Genomic DNA, 25,278 nt, shown 5'->3' on the forward strand with positions numbered 1-25,278 from the left:
TAAAAATCTACAGTCTCTTGTACAAAGTCCTTTCAGTCTATATTTTAAATTATATACAGTTAATGGAAATATGCAGTAGTTCAAAATTAGTTGCTGATCAGTATGTGTAACCTGCAAAATATTGAATTAATTCCCTGTGCTTATATATAATGTAGCTGTGTGTCTCCAGGATATATTATTAAATGAAACAGAAACTTGAGTTTGTATGTGAAACTTTGCTTGAAATCTTAGGAGATACTTTATAAGTCTAGCAAATGTTATTGGAGCAAGGAAAACTGAGCGCAGAGTATTCAGAATAAGGAAAAATTTGGTAAAGGTCAAGCAAAAAGAGAGAAGAAAACTTAAAACACTGAGGACTTTCTTTACTTCTTTAAGGCATTATTGTCCATAGGAAATTTTTCTCTTGACTTTCCATGCCATGGAATGGTATGACTTCTGCTGGTGCAGTTCTGATTACCCAAGAATTTTATTTTCATGGTTTTTCTTCTACAAAGTGTCTCTCCCCCATTTGTCTATATATATTCTGCCTTTTTGTTGTTGTTGTAGTACAGACATGCCAATGAATTGCTGGTACAAAATAAGCAGTTTGTGTTCGTTGTTTGGCTGTATTAATTTGGCATCCTGCATGAATAGAGGTGTCTCCTAAAGAAATGCATTATTAAAGATTCCATGTTTGCAGTGGTCATATATCAACATTTAAATATTTTTAGCAGGCCTTCCTGTTTAAAGCACAAAAGAGCTACTCCAGTGTAGATGAGGTAATTATTAAATGTCTCTCACTTGAGAGTGACTCTGCAGGTAAACCAGCCTTTTGAAACAATTCTCTTATTAGCAACAAGCATATTTGATCATCGTTGGCATAGATTTAGTTTGCCTTTAGTTAGGAACAGGTTGCTGCTCAGAAAAGCAAAGGGCAATTTTACCAAACCTCTAATCTGATTTTACTGTAGGTCAGTACCTTTGTCATGTTGTTGTGCTCCAGAGCTCCAGCCTTGCATTTCAGATGGAAACAGCCCTTTCTATGACCAGAACCAGCCCTCTGTAAACATGCATCATTTATCATTTTATTGGAAGCAGCTGAGGATGCTCTAAAAATAGATGTGTAAATGACGGACAGTTCATGATTTGTTGGCATGGAATCAAGACGTGACAGAAGGGACCAAATGAACCAATTGCATCCTCACTGCTGAGGTTACCATGGAAGCTTTAACTCTTTACACACCCTCCATCTCTTGCTCACATAACTTGTGCAGCACACTTTAATTGTTATGGATGAAGTGTATTTCATAGAGTAAAATCTACCTGCCCACATCAACTGAAGTTGTCAGGCATGATTTAGGGACCTATGTATATTCCATAAATTCTCATGGGAGAATAGAGTTACCAAGAGGTGCCTAATAGAGAGTAGACATTCAAATTTGAAATGTAAATAAATGGTCATTTATGTATTCTCACTATGTAAATATATTTATGAGAATATAAGGAAAAGATCCCCAGTGATGGAACAAAAGAGAAAAGAAAAATTAAAGACAGGTGGAAAAATGCAATCTCTTCCCCTAAGTCTCTTCAACCCATTTCTTTCTGGCCTGCAAGCATCTCATTTCTCACAGTGAGAATATATGGAAAAGATCCCCAGTGATGGAACAAAAGAGAAAAGAAAAATTAAAGACAGGTGGAAAAATGCAATCTCTTCCCCTAAGTCTCTTCAACCCATTTCTTTCTGGCCTGCAAGCATCTCATTTCTTACCCACCCTTCAGTTCAACCAATCCTCATAGCAGCCTCATAGCTCTGAAATTTTCTTCCTTTTCTATCATTTCAATATATTTTCCTCCTTCAGCTACATACAGTATTAATTTAAAAGCCTCCTTGTTTAATGCAGGCATCACAAAGCTTCCTGCAGAAACCACTCCTCAGTTTTTTCCGTATACAAACATTGAACTCCATCTTCATAGACAGTGTGTGGAGAATATAATGGCTTTCAAGACTTAAAATACTGTGCTTTCCCGATTGTTGATACCCTGAGTGGATGTAGTGATAGGAAGCTTTTTCTTTTTTAACTTCCTATTTTCTGAAAAGTAACAGAGCAGCCTCACAAGAGCTGTGGTGAGCCTGCCCTATTTTAGTTCATTCAACTCAGATTTAAAAAAAAAGGCATATCAACAGGTAGGTAAATGGCAGTATTTAGAGTGTCTCATTTCTGAGACAAATAATTTTCTTATTTTCTCAGTATTTAAGCGCCAAAGGAATATTCTTTTCTCTTTATTTCTTTTGACTGGAATCCAAATAAGATAGGTAAAACAATCAGATTCCCTTTGACCTTTCTGATAGTACAAAGATAAATCCATTACAGTGTCTCTCTCTGCCTTGGAATTTTCTTCTGCCATAATCCAACATTTTGTTTTCTCACACATTTACTACAGGTTTTCAAATAAATCCCTGGGGTGGGAAAAGCAAATATACTTCATTTTTCTTTAGCTTCAGTCTCAGAAATACACATGCCACTTTGATTTCAACCTAATAAATTATTATTCATTCTGTTTTTCATGGTTTATATATATAGTGGTTGTATCTGTTCCTTATGGCATGCAGTACCATAATTTTAACTGAAGTATGACAACCACATCTAGGTAGCATGGTCTTGTCTTTCTCTGAGTTGAATGTGTTGTTTTGAGTTAAGCAGTCTGTCTTTGCCTGAAAAAAATTCAGGAATCTGGCTTTTTTTGTTGTTGTTGTTTTTTTGAGCTCCCAGAGTTTACAGAGTACCATGGATAATCTGAAAGTTTTAGCATGTATACAGCAATCTCTTTGAATCTCCCAAACATCAAGCAGCTCATATAAAGATGTGGCTTCATACAAGCTGGCATCTGAATATATGGCTACCAGATATGATCAGGGGAGGTTTTTGGCAGCTGGTCCTCACTAGGTCCCCCTGCCATATGAGTGTGATGTTCTGTGCAAACAGAACAAAACAAAGACTACAAATAGCTCTGTGCAAACTCTGAGGGCTTCTCAATACTGACCAGACAGGTAGAGCATGTCCCAGCACACTGTTCTTGCTGTATATGTGATCACGGGTCCCTTGTAGGGAATGTCAAAATCCAGCAGTTTTTTCACTAGCTGAGTACATTTTATGGGTGTGTATTATGCATTACCTAGAAGAGGAACACCTAGAAGGTGTTCCAATACTATGTGGGATTCAAATCAAAACCCATTATAGCTATAAGACACATGAACTTTTATCACCCTGTTATTTCCAAGTGCTTCCAGGCTTTCCTTTCTCCTATTAACACTTGTAGAGAAATATGAAAGGAAGTTTGGATTATGATATTACATCAAGTGAGAAATTGTGTTGAGCTATCTGTTTCTTATTCCCAGAATATAAAAAACTAGTTTGTCAACTCCAATGCTTTTTCTAGGCCAACTAATACAGTGCTAAATAAGGTAAAATGGTTAATACCAATCAGGCAGTGAATTCAGCTCCTTCGTTCTGGTATGTCTTCCACTTGTTCCTTACATTGCTTAGATCAAGATTTGATATAATCTTGGGAAAAATTTGAACTAAGGTACTGCTAAGCTAAGTTCTAGCATTCCTGATTATTTTTAGCTGCAGGATTTCCAGAAGCCTCTATGCAGCATAGGTAGCATCCTATGCCATTTTATCCAAAATATTTTGCACACTTTGGATTTCAAAGGGTTTGTGAGCTTCAACAAATTTTAAACCATTATAATTGAGACTTCTTATGAAGAAAATCTTTATCTTTAAGAAGAATTTCTGTAGGAATTTCAAAGAATTTTGGAGACTCTTTAATCTTGATTAAAGATGTCATAGTCAGATGTTACTTTATAAAGCAAAAGTCTTCTTCTTCCTTTTCTAAATTAGTTTTTTTCACAGCCAGAGCTGTACTCTGCCTTTCCTTTTTCAATCTTTCACAGCAGCATAGCATACTTAAAGCAATTACAGAAATTGCAACAACAAAATTAGAGTGTTGTAGGTACTTTAAGCTTTATTACAGCAGACAGGCTGAATACCAGGATGGACAACAGGATATGAAGATTATACTTTTGGCTCTTTCACTGTGTTATGAAAAGCAGCTCTCTACCTCTTACTTTGTTTCCCTATCTAAATGTCAGCAATAAATATTCCCGCAAAACACTTTAGACAAATACTTTGAGCTTTTGGGGAAGACATCAAATTCTGTGTACTATTGGTTGGGAAGAGTCCATACATACAGACATGAAGCACTTCCCAGAATACACTAACACAGTGGTGAAGTTGAATTCATAGTAGGAACTAAATTTTTCTTTGCTTAGGATCTGACTCATAGACAAGAATCTTTACAGAGTAAAGTACTACTTGTCAATATTCCTCTCAAGGTAACCTACCAGATCTCATTATCTGCTTCAATAAACCACAGCACCAATGAGGCCTATTGCTTTTCACAGTGCTATTATTGCTGTTATCCCAATCACATGAGGTGAGATTAACTGTGTTCACAGGATTTTGAAAAGGATGCAATAGGTTTTATAAAAAAAGTATTTTTCTTAAATTGAAAATAAAGGATGCAAGAAAAGAAACATAATTGAAAAGCTGTGACTCATTCTCTAAAAAACCTGAGATGCATGCCTATTCATGTACGTTCTATTTTTAAAAAGGTAATGACAGTCTAAGGCTCTCCATCAGCCTGTGTTAAAGCAGACAGAAATACTGAGCTGAATTTTGTTGTGAGTGTCCTTTATTTGATATTATCTGGCACATAAAACAGCACAGCCTAAATAAGGCACTGGGTTCCAATGAAAGTTGTTTATTGGGGAGGGTGGAGGGATGGAGGGGTGTGATATTTGTGATTTCTGAGTCATACTTTAGTAAAATAAACTTTTAATTTAACTATTTATCGAGAATGCAAGGTGTCTGTTTTCAGAATGACTAAAAGCTTTTCCTTTAAAGACAGTTCCTTGGTTAGCTTGTTTTGCAGAAAAAAAAAGTTATGGCAAGCAGACTTGCCATTGTGGTCTGTGCAGAATCTAGCAGCTGGGAATCCGCTCTCTCTCCTCATCACACAAGCTGTGAGAGTAGGTAGAAAGTATAGCTGTCCCCTGTGTAATTTAAGACATAAATTATTAACTAGGTAGTAAGTAGAGACAACTTAATACCCAGCTGTTCCTTGCATCAGTTCACAACTAGTTGCACAGGAATTTGTAGTAATTGTAACAAGACTAAGCAGTTCCCCATGTTCTGGCTTCAGTAATACAAGTGCTCCACACAGAAAATTTTCATGTTGCCATATACTCTCCAAAAGCACAGCCAACAGGCTGCAAGGACATGACACAACTGGAGAGAAAAAGTATATAATACCTCATTCTGTATTTGCCCTTTCATTTTCAGTTTGTAGTGTCAAACATAAATCTTGAGGCTAAAATTGTAAGCATCAACTTGAAAACTTGAAAAAAAAAATAAAATCTTGTTTTGCAGTCTCCAGCTGACTCTGGTCACCTTTCTAATGCTGGCACACTCATGTTAAATACTAAATACAAGTGTGCCAGCACACTGCTTAGTACTCCAGTACGAAATAAATGTCATGTAGCATTTTAAGCTGGTATCATTTTACACCCATTTTGTACTTGTGTAAGAGACTGTATATTACAAATCAATAGCAAATTAGGTCCAGTACCTTTGGGACCACTGGCTTATGTAGAACTTGTTACTCACTAATTGTGTTACAGATTGCATGGGGGTTTTGCTTTTTTGGTTGTTTGCTTGGTTTTAGCCAAGTTCCTTCAATTAGGAGAAGAGAGACATTCTCTCTCTCTCTCTCTGAGAGATTATTCCTCTCACCTCTGTGAAATCTCATGCTTTCCCATTCTTTCTCCTACTCCAAAGGGGATTGTGTCTACACTAAGGCAGAAGCAAAAATGTGTCCAGATGAGTCTTCACCCAATTTATTAGGACATCTTTCTTATTTTCAAATGAAACACAGCCAAACCTCATCCAAACCCTTTTAGTTTCTGCAAACAGATGCACTGGAAATCCATCTGTGTTTTTGGATCCAGTAACAGATGCTATCCTGCTTTCCAGTGTCATTGAATTCTGCTCATGGATGACCCATGCTTCATTTGTACTTGATTTTCATTTAATTTATCCTGAACCTTGTAATAATGGTCTCTAGTGTTTAGCAAATTACACAGAATTGAAAGCCAGCCACATGAACTATTAACATGCAATGAGACAGTTATTTAGGGCTCATCTCTGCCAAAGTATCAACACATTCAAGAACAGAATAATTTATATGTTGAATATTTGGCATCAGCTCCCTCTGTACAAAGCAGTTTATCTGCTAGGATGAAGAATTTCTCCAAAAGAGTTCATCAGGTCAGAAATATGTCTTTCTAATCAAAATTACCTGAAATGGATCTTGTCATAAACATTTATTACAGAATAAGTTGACTGTCCAGCCAAAACTGGCATACCAATGCTATATTTGTTTCATACAGCAAGAACTGGCTTGTTTTGAATTAACAATATAAAGGCGTATTTATTAAAAATATAATTGTTTTAGCAAATCAGGAACTCTATGGCTACATCTAATTTCATTTATCTTTCAGTTAGTGAAGTGCTTGAAAAACAAAACCGTCGTGCAGACATTCTTGGTATTTGCAAGGTTTATTGCAAACAGGGACTTTCTTTCCCAGGGCAATGGACAAACAGACTGTGAGTATCCAGACACTGCTTTTTTAATTAATTTTTTTCAGTGAACATGACCATAGTGTTCATTCATATGAGTCTGGGATATATGCTGATCTCCATTAAACGCTGTACACCTTGGATAATTTTTCTGGCTGAAGCTAATCTGAATTTGAGGGGCCAAATGAGTTTATAGAAAAAGTGGTGTTCAGTGGTTCCCTGATTAAATAGAAATCATATGCACACCAGATTTTTCAGTTCAATCATGCGTCATTTAATTATAAAGCTTAGATGTTTTGTTTTATTTTATTAACATTTATCAGTTATGATATCATACACCTGGGATGACATTCTGAATGTATATAGAAACACAGTCAATGCCTAGGGAAGCTCTTAACGGAAATGAAGGAGTACATTATAAAAGCCAAGTAGTCAGTAGTCAGTGTGAATGAAAGTTAAGTTTCCCACAGCTGTAGAATAATTTAGAAATTATTCTGGATGGTTCTCAAATTCTATTATTTTATGTTAGGAAAATGCATTTCCCAAACACTTGTTGTTTGTTTTCCATTTTTGAAAAACTATTTTTAAAAGAGCAAAAATAGCTTAGATATTCAGTTTTCTAATTAAAAAATATAAATGTACCAGAGCATCATATGTAGGATAATATGAACATATGAAAATTAAGTGATACTTCAAACAATTCTAGTAGCTTCAGTTTAAATTTTTTACCCCAGATCTGCTTCCATGAGGAATTGTTTTACAGAGAAGTATGAATAGACAAGAATTAGGTTGAATCAAATAGAAGAAAAAATAATGGGGAAAACACTGGGTTGGGGTTGAGTTCAGCTTCTAGAGAGTGGTAAAATATTAGAGTTCAGGGCTGTGTGCTCTAATACTTTATTTTTTTTTTTAATTAAAAGAAAATCACTAAATTGCAATGCAAGAGACTGGACAAGGTAGGTTTCTAAGATCCCTTAAAATTGTGCAACTGGCTCTTCATTCTTTGAAAAAAAATCTTTGAAGTTTTTTTTTTTCAGTTGATGCTTCCCACAGAACATTTTTTTACTGTATTTTAAGTCTTCTATCTCAAAGGTAAATTATGGGGGGGTGGTGTTATTGTTGTCTTGTGTAGGCCATGTTTTCTATGATTTCATTCAGCCTTAGTGATCCTGATTGTGGAACTTAAAATGAAAATTCTGTATGAATTTAACTCTCAGCAGCATCTCTGATAGTGATTGCTAAAATACAGCTCTAGTTTCAGATAACTATTATATTAAAACTTTAGCTTGACTCTTCCATTAGTTTTGCAACAACGTGAAGTAGTCATTTGGGAATAGGACAGATTCAAAGCTTCATGCACAGAACAAGTTTCACCAATCTAAGTCAGCAGAATGAGGAACCCTGCAAATCATGCTGTTTTCCAAAATGTCTCAGAATTTATTCTGGATCATTGAAAATTCTCCCCATATGAATAATATAACACCAAGCCAAGGACAATCTGATAATTTTTTGTCTTAGTTTAAGACAATTTAAAGGAGAACTCTGGACTGAGTTGCCTCTCTTTATAGGCTTAACCAATTCCTTTCCACCAAAAAGGAAAAACAAACAAGTAGATGTCAGTGAAAAAAATAACAGTTTACTAGAATAAGAATCATCAGCAGTCAAGAGATAACAAAACTGCTGAATCTGGCAGAGCCCCCAGAACAGAGAGACCCAAAACCACCAGGCACATCCCCTGCCAGGATGCTGCTCCTCAGCCAAGGGTGTGGGTCAAAGGACAAAGGGAGAGAAGGTGTCAGTCTTTCACTCCACTCTGTTCATCTTCCCAGCTGGAGCTCCAACTGGTATCCTCCAGGTCAAGGACTAGAAATCCTCAGAAGGGATTTGCTTCCTTGTGGTAGGAGACACCAGAAGCAGGCAAGGCAAGGTGGCTGGGCTGGGGAATTCCAGTCTGCTCTCCTGGAATGGGGGCTGATGGCAAGTTGGAGCAGGGGCACAAGCAGCTCTAACCCAAGAACTGCAGTCTCACCAAGTGAGACGAAACCAATGAAAAGAGAACCCAAAAAGGAAAAGCATTGCCTTGGCCCTACAGCAAGAAACCAAGAGCCAAACATTATGGCCAGAGCGCTCTGCCCAAGCAAAAACCAAGAGCCCAGTGAGATAAAAAGCTCACGACAGAGCTTCAAAGCTTAGCCTGAGGTACCACCCCACTCCCTTTACCAGTGTCCTAAAGAGACTATAACAATTCGGAGCACACACAATGCAATGCATTGGCATTGGAATGTGATGGTCTTTTGGGCTACCCATGACACCTTCCCTGTCTGCAGAACATCTTTAATTGTAGGCCTATCTCAAAAGTTTTCATACTTTTTTAATTATTTGGTCTTAATATGACAAATTTTTTGTTCCTTTGCTGTCCTTTTTTTTTTAATGAGAAGCTGTGAAATGCCTAGTAGTGATGACTTTTGATGCCACTAATATTAAGCAACTATTAAGTACATTAATTAACATCTCATTGAGGAGAAGGACCAGCATTACTCTGACATCACAAACTTAATATTGTTAGAACAGACATAAATATTTAGCTCATACTCCAAGACTCCACAGACTTTTATACCTATGATTCATAGCTTGGCAGTTATAGGGACTATAACATAGTTTTAAAAGTAATTCTGGGTTCTTTCTGAATATTTCATCAAATACTTCTTTGGTATTTTTCCTCCATTTATCAGACAATTTACTCCATTATGTTTACAGAGGTTGGCAGGTGGGTTAAATCTATTATTAAGCTAAAAAGCTACTTCCTGGGCTTTCTTGTTAGAAGTGTTTTATCCTGTGCTTTCTAGTCTTAACTAGCACGTTGTAAGGTCACCTAGAAAGGATACAATCTGGAAGGATATGTGGATCTGTGAAAAAAACTTGTGCTGGAAGTTCAGTTTTTCCTGTAGTCAAAACCACCATATTGTACATCCCTATGTAGAAATGACAGAACTCTTAGAATAGGTCATGGTTGAAAGGCACAGTAAAAATGTTTCCTAGGGTCACACATCATGTACTGAGAATGATGCACATAACTATAGTGGAGCATAGACAGAAGAACAGAATCCCAATACTGATTGGGTAGAGCATCACATGCACTTCATACCAATGTGTTATTCACTGAGGAGTAAATTTATGTTTCTGTATTTTGATAAATTCAAAGAGGATGCTTTGTTTTACTGTACCAGTATTTCTGGTTTGGCAATATAGAAAGGATTACATGGATATTTCACTTTCACAATGAGATATGAGATTGGAAGAGGTGGTTTAGATGGATACATGGTGACATGGACATAGAACTGGTCTGAGATAACTCATTTGACACACAACTGGATTGTCAAAATATGGTGGTCTGTGGCTCAACTGCAGGGTAGTCTCTAATGTAATAACAGTTCAGAATAGAACCTGGAGGAAGCAAACTTTCTCCTTGTAATTTGGTATTCATGTTTCAAATTGCTAGTGCTGAGGACAAAGGACAGCAGTGAGAACGTTGTTCAAAAGAGAAAGCTATGGAATTACACACACAGTCAGTGACTGGAAATGGCAACAGGACATAGTGCAAGGATACAAAAAGCCAGAGAACATCAAGATAAATTGCACTTAAATGAAAAGTTCTGCAAGCAATGAGATGAAAATACTGGTCTAAAACTAGAGACCTGAAACTCTTCCAGCATTTAAATACAGGAAGTACACAGGCCATGTTGGGTAGATTTTTAAACAGGCACCAAAAAGTTGTGGCTTTAGATCTGTAACATTTCTAGAGATAAAACCATGGGAAAAATCCTGAGCCTGGTTCTATTCCTGGGAGGTGGAATATATGCAGTTGGATACTGGGGGGATCCTACTTTCCCTGAGGAAGTCATGTAGCCTACATTGTGGAGCAGGTGGATTCTGGAAAACAGAAACAAACCCATCTTGCCATCTTTCTATGGTCTGCCTTCCTCATATGCAGCAAGACCGAAAAGAAGCTGTGGACTCTGCCTCCAGCCATCAGTGTTGCTGCATAACATTTCTGTGGAAAAGTTCTCTACTGACAAGTACCTCTGTTCCCAAGGGTTTCCTTTGCCAGACCCTGCTGTTTGCTTTAAATACAGAGCTCGGGTTTTCTTTTCTGATGCAAAACGCTGCAAATAGATCAGTGATAGTTCTCAGAGGGAAGAAAACCCAACTTGAAGTTACAAAGGAGGAGCATACAGATAATGCAAAGGGAATATAAGACCTATACCTCCAGCCACTACCATGTTGTATTCATATATTTAATTTCACAGTTCTCCTGTCCTCTGATATGAGAAGCTCTGATATTCCTGGGTAAATCTAATTTACATTCTACAATTAATTTCTATGTTGCAATCTTAGGATGCTGTTTCAACTTTTCTGGATCCCAGCTTGAGGAAAAGAAAGTTCAGAATCTCTTTTCATTGTTCTATACTGCTCTTCCTTTGCTGCTGTTTAGTTTTAGACTTTACTGGTTTTGCAGGTGGTCTCAAAATATTTGTCTAGAAGTCATTAAATGGTTTTGGTTTTAACCTATCTAGCAAAATTTTAGCATTACTACTTTTCTAGACAGAGAACACAGACACAGTCTACTTGTGTCAATTACATTTTTAAATCTTCCATGTGAAGGGAAGCAATCAATTTTGTTTGTTTGTTTTACTCTGCAGAATATTTTAATCACCTGACAGCCTGTGGAAATTAATCCTTTCTCTGTCATGTAAACTGATATACAGTTGCACAAAATATTTTTACTGGGCCATCATGCACCTCATGCATCCTCTGATGCCTGTCCTTAAGGCGTGCTTGAGTAAGGCTTGAGTAAGCCCTTTTATGTTTTCAAGAGATGAGGAGAAAATGTGGGCTCTTTTACTCATTGGGTATTGACCATCTGTCAAATAACCAATGAGGTATTCCGAGAAAGCAAAAGAAATAAATACCTAACTGTAGTGAAGCTCTGGATGTGTCCCACTTAGTTTTTGCTTGTTTTGACAAACAAGATGGGTTACATGTCATATTTCATGTTATTTTATATTGCTGAACTCCCTGGAACATTCAAAGCTCTCTTCATATATATTGCTAGTGAATATAAAAACAAAGGAAATCTTACCTGGCCTTTTATATAAATTATTTTAAGATATTAAAATGAAGGAGCAACAGTCTCTTGATGCATTTAAAAATTAATATGTAAATAAATGTCAGTGTCTTGTTTGTTATTTGTGTCTCCACTGGGTCTGTCTTTGCTCCAGAAGTTTTCACACCCTTTTGGAAGGTTACCAGCTCACACATAAACACATTCACCTTACAGACTGAAGTGGAGAAGGCTTAAATCAGGACCTAATCTTTCCAGTGCAGCAAATATGAATTTAAATAAAAGCAGCTTTCAAACAACACAGAGGACTAAAGAAATGATGACTAAAGAACCAACAGAATTATGAATTTGTAATAATACATATTTTTATATGCAAATAACCACTTTATAAAGAAAATATTCCCTGGAAACCAAATAGTGTAATAATGAGGAAGGAAGTGGTGATACAGGCATTTATAATGCATAAAGACAGGCAAGGGAGAAAAAATTTAAATAACAAGAAGAATTCCCTGCCTATTAATTTAAGAATATTTCTGCTGAGTTTAGCAATATTTAAGTCCTGGTGCTCAATGCACAGAAATCTTCTCTTCATTTAATTAAAAAATGTCAGTGCTTTATGTCTTTCTGGATTGCTGCACTAATGTTCTTCAAACGTGTGCTGTAAAGACCACACATGCAACTGATGTAATTTGGACTGTCTGCTGAGAATGCTCACCCAAGTATGAGTTTCTCTGTAGTGTTCACACAAAAAGGCCATCCATCTATCCTTTGTCAGATCCTTTAAAACAATCATTAATAGTCACAGACCATCGATGAGGTAAAGAATACTATTAAATATATGGTTGGTATAGTTATTGTTAAGTGTTTTATTGACCATGAGAAAAATGTTGCAATCCCCCATGGTTATTCAGGCATCCTAATGCACCCTTCATGAGTCTCTGCAGTAAGATGGCTTAGCATCACCCCCCTCCCAAACCAAGACTCCCAGCAAAACTGAGACTGAACCTAAAATGTTGCTTAGGCACATGCATTTCTCTGTATCAGCTTTATACATGGTAGAGATCTGCAGGAAATAAATTTAAAGACTGCCAAATTGTTAGGAAGAAGCTTGTTGGGCTCCTTCATAGGGCTCCAAGTAGGTAATACGGCAGAATTGGAAACTGAGTGCCTGTCAGCTTGCCTTGTTTATTTAATATATGATGGTTGGCTTTGTACAATCAGCCAGTCTGAAAAACAAACAAACATAAAAACTTGTCACTCTTTTGTTTTGTCATTTGTCTTAATAAAAACTTCTGGGCAAAGTAGGAGCTTGCTTTTTGGACTAACAGCACTCTAGGGTTTAAGTTAGGCTGAAGGGTTCTATAGACATCGGCTTCAGATTTCCCGAGCTTGTTGGTTCTGTCTTATTTTGTAGTTCTCTGGGCTTTTAAAAGCAGAACTATGAAAAATGCTGTCTTTCTCCAAACTCTCAAGTTGTTTTCCATGGGCATATGAACTAGGCTTTCCTGGGACTTTTACTGTTGATTGGCATAGGTCTCTTGTTGTCTGCTGTGAGCTGCTAATGAACCAACAAGGGATTAGGAGGAAAAGTCTGGAGAACATCTACATGCTGCATCATCTGAACTGGAGAAACTCTTCTGTCAGTCTCTTTATTTTAAGGCTATAGATAAATTTCCTAATCATATTTGTGATAAAGTCAACTTAATGTAATGTTCACAGCTGAAGTCTGCAGAAAGCCTGACAGTTTTCCAATAAACTGTAGCAAAAGAGGTTGCAAACCACAGAATTTATTTCTAATTATTAATGATATTTCTAATTATTTAAGATGTGTCTTCTCCCCTTGCTATCTGGATGAAAATTTTACCACATTTTCTCATTAATTTCTCACCTCCTTTCCATAGCTGTGGCTTCAAAAATGTCAGCATCCACATGCAGTTATAATAGTATTTCAGTATATTAACGGGCTGTATTAAAGCCAGAAACATTTCTTATGAATAAGGTCTAATTTATTAATAAGTAAGGCTAAGAGTGGATTAACAGTTCAATATTCTCTAAAAGTCAACAGTGACTAGGTATGGCAGTAGTATGTTAAGACTGGCTGTGAAGGTGACAGCTTCTACTGCATGTGATGAAGTAGATCCACTGGAAATGCAAAGGGAAGACTGAAACTGGTGGAGTGGTAAGCAAGAAAGACAAATTTTATGGCAGTATCCTAAGTGGATAAAGAGGAGCAAGACAGCATTTCACAAAGACAGAAAAGAGGAGGTCACAATAGCTGAGGAGCAAACCCATGAAGCCTGCATTAAAGATTTAGTTGCTGGGCAGGGAAGAAACACTGAATCTTAGAGCTGTTGCTCTGGAGGCATTAAATATACACTAGATTTTTAAGTAGGAAGGGAGAAATGAGTAAGGGCTGATATTCAGGTTAAAAGACTGCAGGACTGACATGTCTCGGAATGTTTCAATGACACTACTTGTGTCATGAGTGTTAACTCACACGCTTACGCCTCGGCAGAATAACAAATCCCTTAAGTGTTCTTCAGGTGTGGGTTGTGTGTACCAGCAGGCCTGATGAACCATGGGGAAATAAGCTGCTGGAGACCTGCTACCACCTGTGCAAGTGTCCCACAGCTGTGTGTGGCCCTGTGTTATTCAGAGAAATCAAATTAAGTTTAATAAAGCACCATTGCTTGACATGCTATGACTATCTCAAAAATAAAAATTAAGTTGCCCACATTTGTTCTTCATTGATGAAGATGCATCAGAGTTTTACAAATGGCAATTGGTAACTCTCCTGTCATTCTATGTGACTTTGAAAGTCTAGGAATTTCTCTATAGTTTGGAAAATGATCAGTATATTCCCTCAAGTGCAAGCACTTGAAAAAAATTCCTTGTTAATAAAGAAGTAGCACAAACAAATCACAAGAAACAGTTGAACTGCAGCTGTGGAATTACAACAGCCAAGTATTTTTCATCTTTAGTTTCCACAGACAGCTTTAAAATACAGTTGTCCGACATTTTTAAGGCATGGAAAATTTCTGAAGTTTTTTTTTATATTATTTTTAATGAGGTTTAAACCCCTGTAGCAAAGATGGAGTTATCAGAATGGTATGTGATGAGAAAATTCCTGTCTTCTAATGACATTTTTCATGGTCACAGTGAGTGTTATAGTTTCCAGAAATATATATTACCAGATTCAGGGAGCCATATTTTCACTGCATGGAAAAGGATAAACTTTAAACATATTAAGGGCTCCAGAATACCCACATAATATTCAGAAGATTTTAAAGAATAAGTGATATATTAACAGATTTTTTTTTGCTTCTGACATTTATAGTAACCCAAAACTGGTGTGATGTTATGTTATTATCCAGATCTTCTGGTATACTTTTCAGCTGGAACTACATCATATAAAGATGTTTTCTCTTAGTCTTTGAAAAGCCTGCTTATGAGTAATTGCTGTGCATATTTTTTTCTATTTCAATCAGTTCTGTAAGGGAACAGGATTTATGTATTGCCATCTAACTATGCACCCAGTGTGGAGACAGATCTTCTGCTTCATGACTACGTCATGCCCTGCCCTGCTCACACCAAGGAAGACAATTTGCATGAGATACAACCTCCATGCCAGCCCCTGGAATTATTGCTGCCTGCTGCCATGGGTCTGGACTGCTGCTTTAGGGGCAGATCAGTAACTATGGCTTCCTGTGTGGGACAGGGAAGAAATCTTCTGACATGACATAAGCACCATCAAGACTCAACTGTGGAAGTTCCTTGCATTGTGGCAGCTGAAAAACAGTGGACACAGTTCAGGATGTAAACTTAAATAGAAGTTGTGAAAAGGTAGAAATAAGGCACTGTGATGTCAGAATGCTGTGATCTTTTTTTTACCTGTGTTTAATCTGGGAAAACTATGGAAGTCATGCTGGTTTAATGCCTATAGAGACAGTTGCAGTGTTGGCCCTTATCAGAGTTAACATTTAGAGTGGCTGAATACATCATAGCCTTTTGTCACTTTTTTCAGATTCATTAAATAATTATTAAGAAAAATAGTTACATTAAAAGAGACAAGTTTGTACCTTATTTCTGATTTTCTCAGTGATTTGATGAGCTGGAAGATTTTCTAGGTTTTATTTATTTAATTTTAAAAAATAAAGTCTTAGTTCATTCTCTTAATTTATATTGTTAGTAGTAAATTTAAGAGTGAGAAAAAGGGAGACTGCAGTGTAATAACAGCTAGATGCTAAGATAAAGTATTTGAATTTATAATACATTAATATTTTCTAGTCCATTTTCTTCTTTGGAAAGAAAGAGTGAGTTTTCCCCTTATAGGATTAAAAAACTATGATCTTTTAAATATCTACATGGAACACATATTTTAATGATTCTATTGGATGCTGAAATATTTATTCAAAGCTGTTCTTATTAAAAATAGGCAAAAATATTATCAATCATTATAATAAGTTGGAGGGACATTGCTTATATAGCAATTATTAGATTGCTCTGGCTTTACATAATGATTTTTACTGTTAAAAGAAAGTATTATTTAAGTTTTTTCTGGTCAAAATCAAGTAACTGTGTGCTCTATTACAGATTTTGTTCTCAAACTTCATATGTGGCATGGGCAACCCACTGGTAATCCATTTCATTTTTCTCTTGCAGTGCATTGACTTCTGCTCCCAGCTCTGCCAATTAACTCCATCATTAACTTTTCCCCATAGCCTTTCCCAAATCTGGTATTGCACATGTGCAGCCCCCACTGCTTTATCCAAGGCCATCAAGTTTAGCTCTGATCACTAATCTTTTATGTTTTAAACAAAATCCAATGGATTTTGATTTCTGCAGGCCAGACTCCCATAAACTATTTTGAGAGGTGGTAAGGAATATTAGAGGTTAGTGATTGTCCTCCTGGAAGCCGTGATGAAAATCTGGGAGTGGCTTACCAGCATCTGAATAAGAGTAAGAAAATGAAGTGTAAGGAAGAAATATAACCATTACTGGGACTCCATCAGTAGACCAACTCATCACTTTTCAGTCTAAATGGATTGGGTCTTTTTTTAACATTAACATTTCATGATATATAACATTAAGCAATAGCAGTTAAGATTAATGGTATCAAGGATCTTAGTCATGGTAAAGTAAATGGAGTCATTGTGTTGTGGTTTATAGCTCCATCACAAGATGAGAAGTGACCATTTAGATGTGTTTCTAGCTGAAAATATAACCAATTACTTCAATTTAATATATTTACTTTCACAGTAAAATATAATGCTGCAAAAGGCTTTGATGAAAAGGAGACAGCATTTATAATACTTTTAGACTGAAACCTTTAATTTGCAGTTACAAAAAAGAAAAACAAGCCTTCATGCTCTTGTGTATAAAAAACCTATATAGCCTGTAATTTATGATTTAATATCTTTCCTCCCATTCCTATTTCCTGCATTCGTACTAGTACACTTTTTTAAAGCTTAATTCTACAATATATTAAGGTTTTTGTAGTTAGGCAAGATAAAAAAATATGATGTCAATACTTTCAATTGTTAGCTTCATTCTTCCTGTCATGTTTAGATAGAACTGTATAGGTAAATGAAGATTTTTTTGTTGTTGTTGTTGTTCTTCATGGAGAGCAAAAAAATAAAACAACACGCCACATCACTGTTTTTAGCAAGGTACTTGGAGAGACAAAAAATGTCAAGCAGTTTGTAACCCTACCTATCACTGAGTCAGGTCCATTTTTAAGCGGGTAAGAAGGTGAAGATGAGAGATACATCTGTGCTGTTCTGTATTTCTACAGGAGAAATATTGTAAGGTTTCATAAAAACCTTTTATTTTTCTCCAAAGCGATGATTTAATGAGCAAAGGGGTATTAAACTGCATATTAATCAAAAAGGAGGAAAAAAAGGCATTATCATGGCTGGTTCACAGCACTTGATTACCTACAGTCAAATCAAAAAGGAGGGAAAAAGGCATTATCATGGCTGGTTCACAGCACTTGAGAAACAGAAGTTTAGTCACAGTTTTCTTGCAAAAACCTTGCCTTCCCTGGAGATTGTCATTCTTACTGTGCTTTGGCATCTACCTGTAACACTGTAGCCATCATACTAATTCTTCATTTCTCTGCTGTTTCATGGAAGAAGAGTCATAATTGGCCATAGGTTCAGTACCCCTACACCTCTGGGACATACTCTTCAGTTTGCTGATGCCTGAGGAGGCAGATCCCTGACACGTGTGTTTGTCTAGCCACTGCCAGCCACGGGGTTCCAGTTTGCAGGGCAATGGCAGCTGCCAGCTTTGCAACACTGCCACCACAAGCTCTGCTTTCCACTTTTTTGCTTTCAGCCCTAAGTGGAACTGTCACAAAAGTACCTTTAAAAAAGTCCTTTAAAAAGTGTTTTCATTTTTAAATTTTCGGCAGACCAATATTGCCGAAAGCTATTAATCAAAAGGAGTGATCCTTCCAGGTGATGAAGTTGCACATACCTAAACACAAGTTGTAGCCACCTTTTGGGTAAAGGCATACAAAATTGCAGATGTTGTGTTCCTGATGCTGAAATTAGTCAATTTCAGCTCCACATTGAAGGAAAGCTGGACCTACTTTCCTTACAGCCATTGATAAGATGGCTTAGAGGGAGAAGACATTTAGCCTTGTTTGGAACAAAGATTGAATGCGAGAAAAAAAAAGAACATAAGGAGAAAGTTTGAAGCAAGTAAAAGCAAAGATTCCCAAGGAAAATCTGCCTGCAAAACTGAAATATTTAGGATGGAGTGTTGAAACATAGATTTTCTGGCAGAAAAAGTTTAACCAGCTTGAGGGAGCCCAATCCTGAGTAAAAATCATAGAATAGTGACACATGAGCATTACAATGTAAGGCTTTATCTATCCACTGTACAAAAAAAAGGTACCTATAGTCTATCTGTTAGTGCCATTACTCTCAGTTCATTCCACTGTTTTCAGTAATGACAACACCCATTATAATACAAGTATACCTGGGGGACTTAGAAGTTTCTGCCAGTTCTCACATAACACAATGAATTTTTTTTAATCTTATCTAAGGAAAGAAAGAACTGAGCCCTTGGCAGTAATTGATTTCAGCCATGAGGGGGACAGTGCTCTACCAGACAGGATTAAATTAGTTGCAATTGTTCCCCGGTTCACTTTTTGCTGCAATAGAGGTGCTGTTTTTCTATTGTAAATTTCTTCTCAGATGCTATTTTTATGGATTTAAAGAGTAAATCCTTAACCATCAATACACTGCATGTGACAATGCCAGTATTGCAGACTGTGGCAGATAGGCCAGTGGTTGTTAGTGGTGTAAGATACCAGTTCAGTCCTGTGGCCAGCATTCCTGTATTTCACTGTGAATGTTTTCCATGAAAAGGACTTTGTCTAGAAAAGATTACTGAAGTGAGAAACAATTTAAAAAATCAGCTTGCTTGCTTCTCCTTTTTCTTGCCCCATCCCTGGAGATGCTCACAGCCAGGCTGGATGGGGCTTTGAACAATCTGGTCTGATGGTGGGTGTTCCCTTGCTTGTGGTAAGGGGACTGGAACTAGATGATCTTTAAGGTCCCTTCCAAACTAAATCATTCAATGGTTCAGACTGATTCTTTATCTGTCTTTTCAATTTTTATTTTGCAAATCAGCCCAAAGAATTAGCCTTAAAGAACCTGAGACAGCTTTTTAATTTTTATTTTTTTTGGCTCTAATTACAACTCTCCCCAACAAACCGACAAAAAAAGGATTCCTAGCTTGCTGTTACACACACAATGTTGTATTACTTGCCACATGCAACAGGTGGAATGTCATCCTGCCGAGGCAGCTGTTTCACCTGGAGGAACTAAGGCAGAACTTGGCAAGTGCCCCACCGGCACATCCTCCGGCACATCCTCCGGCTGGAGGCAGCCACAGCTGGGTGCGGTGATGGGACTCGTGCCCCGGCTGCCTGTCCCGCGCCTTCCAGGGGCAGCGGGGGCACCCCGAGCCCGCTCCAGCGCCGGGGCAGCTCCGCGGGGCTGTGCTCGTGTCGGTGTCCGGGGCTGTGCCCGTGCCCATGGCCGTGTCCGGGGCTGTGTCCATGCCCGGGGCTGTGCCCGTGCCAGTGCCAGTGTCTGGGGCTGTGCCCGTGCCCGCGTCCGGGGCTGTGACCATGCCGGGGCTCTGTCCATGCCCGGGGCTGTGTCTGTGTCCATGCCCTGGGCTGTGTCCATGCCCTGGGCTGTGTGTGTCCCGCCGGCCGGCCCCGCTGCCCGCATGGCCGTGCCGAGCCGGGCCGTGCCGAGCGGGGCAGTGCCGGCAGGCCGGAGCTGAGCCGCCCGCCTCTCCCGGCCTCCGCTGGGGCAGCCGGGATGTGCTCCCTGCCGCTCCCCTCCCACTCGCCCCCTTCCCTCGCAGGAGCCTTCCGCGCCTAGTTCAATGGCTTTGCAAAGAAAGCCGGGCAGAAGAACACTTTCCTCAGTGGCGGTGGTCAGACCATGACCTAACTCACCATGAACTTGGAAGGGCTTGAAATGATAGCGGTGTTGATCGTGATTGTGCTTTTTGTAAAAGTGTTGGAACAATTTGGGCTGATTGAAGCAGGTTTAGAAGGTAAGGGAGTGCTTTTCAGTGGCTCGTAATTTTTCTGTTCTGGTTATTCTCTTGCAGCGAGGCAGGAGCACCTGTGAACTGATGTAAGGCACTGCCCGAATCACCTCGAGAGCGACGTGCACATCAGTGGCTGTCTGTTGTGGATGTTGGTTGTGGTGGTTTAATTTTGTAGGAGAAATAAACTGGTGTCCAGAAAACTGCCAGTATAAACTTAGGGGTTAAATTCTGAATCTTTTATTCCTATTTAAATCTGTGCATTTAAAGTAGTGGAGGGTAAAGCAGATTTTAGTATGATTACAGGCAATCATATTGCGTTCAAACTGTCTTGTAATCAGAATTGTTTTGTAATGTATTCACGTCAACATCATCTCTACTAGAATTGTTATAAGATCAAGATACATCTTTTATAGTATTTAAAAACCTGTTGAATGCTTAATTTGCTGGTAACATTTTAAACTGTGCTTGAGGAAGAGCTACAATCCTCAGAGTCAAACTAAACAACTTGAACATTCACTAAGGACAATCGTGTGCAAATTTTATTGTTTGATGCTTTGTTTTTCTTAGACAGATCCCCTCCTGTATTAGCAACACTTTTTCTTTATAAAACAGTAAAAATGAAAAACAGCATTACTTTATTTTACATGTGCCTTTTAGATGTGGAATAGAGGAATATTGATTATTTTTTACCTTATTTCTAAGAGAGCTGTTTTTCTTACCGTATGAAGAGTTAGACTAAAAAAACACTGCTTGCAGCATGGTCAATAATGTAATGACAATCATTACAGCCTAGTGTTTTATTAGTTTACAGTCCAAAGTGGTCTGTTTCTCAACTGTTGTAAGAATATTGTATTCTCAAATCTTCCTGTAGACTGGCATTTGAATACAGTGTACATACTTACACCTGTGTATGGGAGAAGTTTGTTGACTAATTGTGATTTCGTAACAAAAATAATGGTTAAGCAAAATTTTCTCCTATGAAAACATCTGAAGTTGTCCTGTTTATGTCACTCTTTCAAGAAATGCAGTCTTCCTTTCAAGTCATTTAAAATAAGTTCTCTGTCTGTTGCTGTCTTGCATGGACTTGCTAGAATCTTGTTAGAGAATCTTAAAGCCCTGCAGAGATCAAGTGCATTTTTGTAAAGATTTTATGTTTGTGTTCAAGTACATTATATCCAGTTTAAATAACAACATAGACATTCCCTTAAATGTATGAACTTTTGGTTTTCTGTTTGTTCTGTGTTTAGTTATAAATAGAAATACCAATTAACATGATAAATGCTATCATAAAAGTTATTTCCAGTATTAGAGGCTGCAAAGACTGTGGGGGGGGCAGGTGTGGGGGGGGAAAGAGATCTATATTTATATTTTAGGTTGTTTGGCATGCTTAGGTGTGCTCTGTGGAGTCTGATTCCCACATCTGTTCGGATTCCCTCGTAACAAATGTAATTTGATTGTTGTCTCTACTTGTTTCTGTGGCAGAAGAAGCTGATAATGGAAAGACAATTCAAAATATAGTGAAGATGTCTGAAGGTGGTTGTATTATTTCTGTAAGGAAAAATTCTATTTTGCTTGCCTCACTGGCCAAAAGTCTGGGAGTCTGTGTGTGAAGAGAGTCTGAAAGTTTCTTCCTACCTAGTGCAAGCACAGGTTTCCAGCATGTCAGCTAGAGGAAAGCACTGGAAGACATATATGCCCCCATTCCTCTATGATGTTCTACTCCTGTGAATGACATAAAAAGCATGTTACATGAGAATCAAGTAACAGATATAAATAATAGTGTGTGTTAATGGGCGTTAGCTAAATTTCACAGACTGAAGATTTTTTTCCTCTTAGTTCAGGAGCAGTGCAAATTTCTTCCCCGCTTTTTTTTTTTTTCCCTTAAACTTGTGATTTAAAGATCTGAACTGATTACAATAGAAAAAAAAGGAAGATTTTTACACTTTTAATAGAAAATGGAAAAACATTTCAATATGTTAATAAGTATCAAGGCTATTAATTTCCACTCTTGAAGGCAAAGTGTATACATTGTAAAATTGTGCAAATGTAAAGGAAGTTTTTGAGTAGAATGTTAAGAAAACAAGTATAGTCAGATTATCCATGTGCTTTTCTGGAAATCAGTGAGGAAGTTGGTCTCAGCTTTCTGAAAATGTTGGGTTTTATAAGGACATTTGTAGTTTTTTGAGTTTGGGTAGGTTATATCCCTGATTTCTTTTCTCACAGAGGTAAATATGTCCCAACAAAATATTTTTCCCCCCAATTTAATAGTTTACAGTATATAAAACACATCCTATACATACCTGGAGATCAGAGTCAGTAATAATCTCTAACAAAGTGCACCCAATACAGGATACTAAAACTAATTTTGAAGCTTTGGTAGAGACTGAGGTTTCAGAATCCCATTGTGTCCCTATCATGGTAACAAAAACTTGAAGATAACTTAGATTACACTGGATTGTCATGATTTTGAACTTCGTGAAATTTTGTGAATTTAGAAGAATCAGATGCAACGATGTAAATCAAGAGCACTCTATTCACTGTCATAATAGCTAGTGTAAGAAATGTTCTGCTTCCTGCAGACTCTTTATTGCAAATTATGTTTATCATAATAATAGTAGGCAATTATTTTCATTCTTTTTGAAAATAATAAAGTATTTTCAGGGTAAATATTTTATATACTGGCTTATAGTTCTGCTGCAGTCACTCAGATAACAGTATGCTTTCTGTGGTTTTGTCCAATTGCCTTCAACTGCTGAGTGATTCTGTTGTTGTAGGAGATTTTCAAATAGATGTTTTTAATATTGTATGACAGCTCTAAAAGTGATAAGTAGCAGAATAGATTTAGTAGGTTGTGGGTTCCAGAGACTTTATCTCTCAGTTAAATATTATTTTATGATGCATTGCACTCAGTTAGATTGCAGTGTGCTTTCTGTGGTTTTGCCCAGTTGCCTTTAACTGCTGAGTGGTTTGACTGTTGTTATAGAAGTATTTTCAAATAGTTGTTTTGAATATTGTTTGACAGCTCCTAAAATGATGAGTAGCAGAATAGATTTATTTGCTTTCATGGCCTGTGGATTGCACGGGCTTTGTCCCGAGGTTAAATGTTCAGCTCTTCATTAATTAGGTTGTGTTCTTCTTGATAAACTTTACTGCTTTTTTAAAACAGTAGTTTATTAGGTGTAAAGGGTAATGCATTGATACCTAATCAGGAGACTTTGTTCCTAGATATACCTTAGTATCAATTTAAAATTATTTCTTATTGTAAGGCAAGTTTTTCCTAAAGTCACTCATAAGTAGAATGAGATACAAGAACTGAGTAGCTGTATATACAAGAGAGATTATTTTGAGATTGTGCCATAGCCAGGATATTGATTTATAGGATTTCAGTATATTTTTAGTACTTTTCTGAAAAGTACTTTGCAATCTTCATAGATAAGGATCATATGAACTTGAAGAAGAAATGGAAGAGGTTTTCTTTGTGAATATCCTCCTTCTATGTCAGTTTCTCTGGGTAAAGTGTTGGGGACAGAGAAGTTGAGGCATCATGAAGTCAGCCCATTCCTAAGTTAAAATGGCTTTGTCCTAAAGTTTCTTGGAAAACATGAATTTCTTTTCAAAACCTACGTCACTTATTAATTAAATAAACTTGAAAAATAGACCCCTCTTCATCAAGGTATGCATTGAAATCTACACCATTAGGAATAGGGTTCAGAGAAGAAATCTGAATTAGATGACTGATCAAAAATATTTAAATAGGAATGCCTTTTTAGGAAATGCTCTAACTGCAGTTAGAACATCTAATAGAAAAAAATGGCAGGAAGTAGCCATATATATTACTGTAAAATGTGAGTTCCATATCTCTATAATTGGTATCTACCTAAAATCCTTGTTTAGGAGTCCTGAGAGCGGCAGCAGTAGAACTTAGCAGCTAAAATTGTAATAATCAAGCTAAATTACTGAAACACTTGATTCCTCCAAAATATCAAAGCGGCTTCTAATCCCATTTTAGTAATCTTGGCTATTAACAACTTCCCATTCATCAGCTGGAAAAAAAGAGCAAAACCACAGACACATAGGTTGTTGCTTGTGATATTTATAGCAATTTTTGTCAAGGACTGTATATGACTGGAAACAAAGTGGGAGTTACTTATGGTTGCTCTGAAACTACAGCAGCCTCTGGAGCAGTTTTGCCATCTAGGCTCTGATCTGCTGGGAATGTCAGCATTTCCACAGTCATGTCCCTCCTCACAGTATTCTTCATGCATGGAAAAGGAGTATGACCTCAGAATCACAGAACGGTTGGGTTGGAAGGGGCCTCTGGAGATCATCTGGTCCAACCCCCTGCTAAAGCAAGTTCACATGGAGCAAGTTGCATGGGGTCACATCCAGGCAAGTTCTGACCACTTCCAGTGGAGAGACTTAATGAACTCTCTGAGCAGCTTGTTGCAGTGCTCTGTCAAGTTTTTCCTCAATATTCATTTCAGAAGATTCATAATGACTAGCATTTCATCCAACAAATAGCGTGTAATAAACATAGGGGCTTTTATGCCATTTCTCTTTTCTTTAATCGGTCTGGATGTCAAAAAGAGTTATGCACAGAATTGTGAAGTATGGAAGCAAACATGGACCAGTGTGAAATGATTAGGCAGAGCTGACAGTGGGCAAAAGACAAAAATATGATAGAAATTTTAATATTAATAATTTCAGGCATTTCTTAGAAGTAATCTGTTCAATTAAGTCTTCATAAATTACAAGATAAATTGAATCAAAACAGTTGTTGGAACAACTCCTCATATGTGGATGAGTGAGCAGTAGATAGAAATCTTTAACACAGAATTCCAATGAATTTTTTCTTGATTTTAAATATGTAGCTCAAACAGCACTAGCAACTAA

At 37.3% G+C, this 25,278-nt stretch overlaps 1 protein-coding gene across 11 annotated transcripts in view; it reads left to right on the plus strand.

The window, feature by feature from the left end:
- Positions 1–25,278, plus strand: part of KCNIP4 (potassium voltage-gated channel interacting protein 4) — a 388,989-nt gene that overhangs the window by 193,024 nt on the left and 170,687 nt on the right. Inside the window, exon 1 of one of the 11 annotated variants that reach the window (XM_039698975.1) lies at positions 20,225–20,388. The exons of the other annotated variants lie outside the window; for them this stretch is intronic. Within the exon in view, the coding sequence (XP_039554909.1) occupies positions 20,289–20,388 (100 nt within the window). The 5' untranslated portion in view covers positions 20,225–20,288. Of the gene's footprint in view, positions 1–20,224; positions 20,389–25,278 lie in introns of those variants that run through there. 11 annotated transcript variants of the gene reach the window in all.

Source organism: Passer montanus, unplaced genomic scaffold (genome assembly GCF_014805655.1).
Source record: "Passer montanus isolate IOZ18808 unplaced genomic scaffold, ASM1480565v1 scaffold13, whole genome shotgun sequence".
In the NCBI taxonomy this organism is placed as follows: Eukaryota; Metazoa; Chordata; class Aves; order Passeriformes; family Passeridae; genus Passer; species Passer montanus.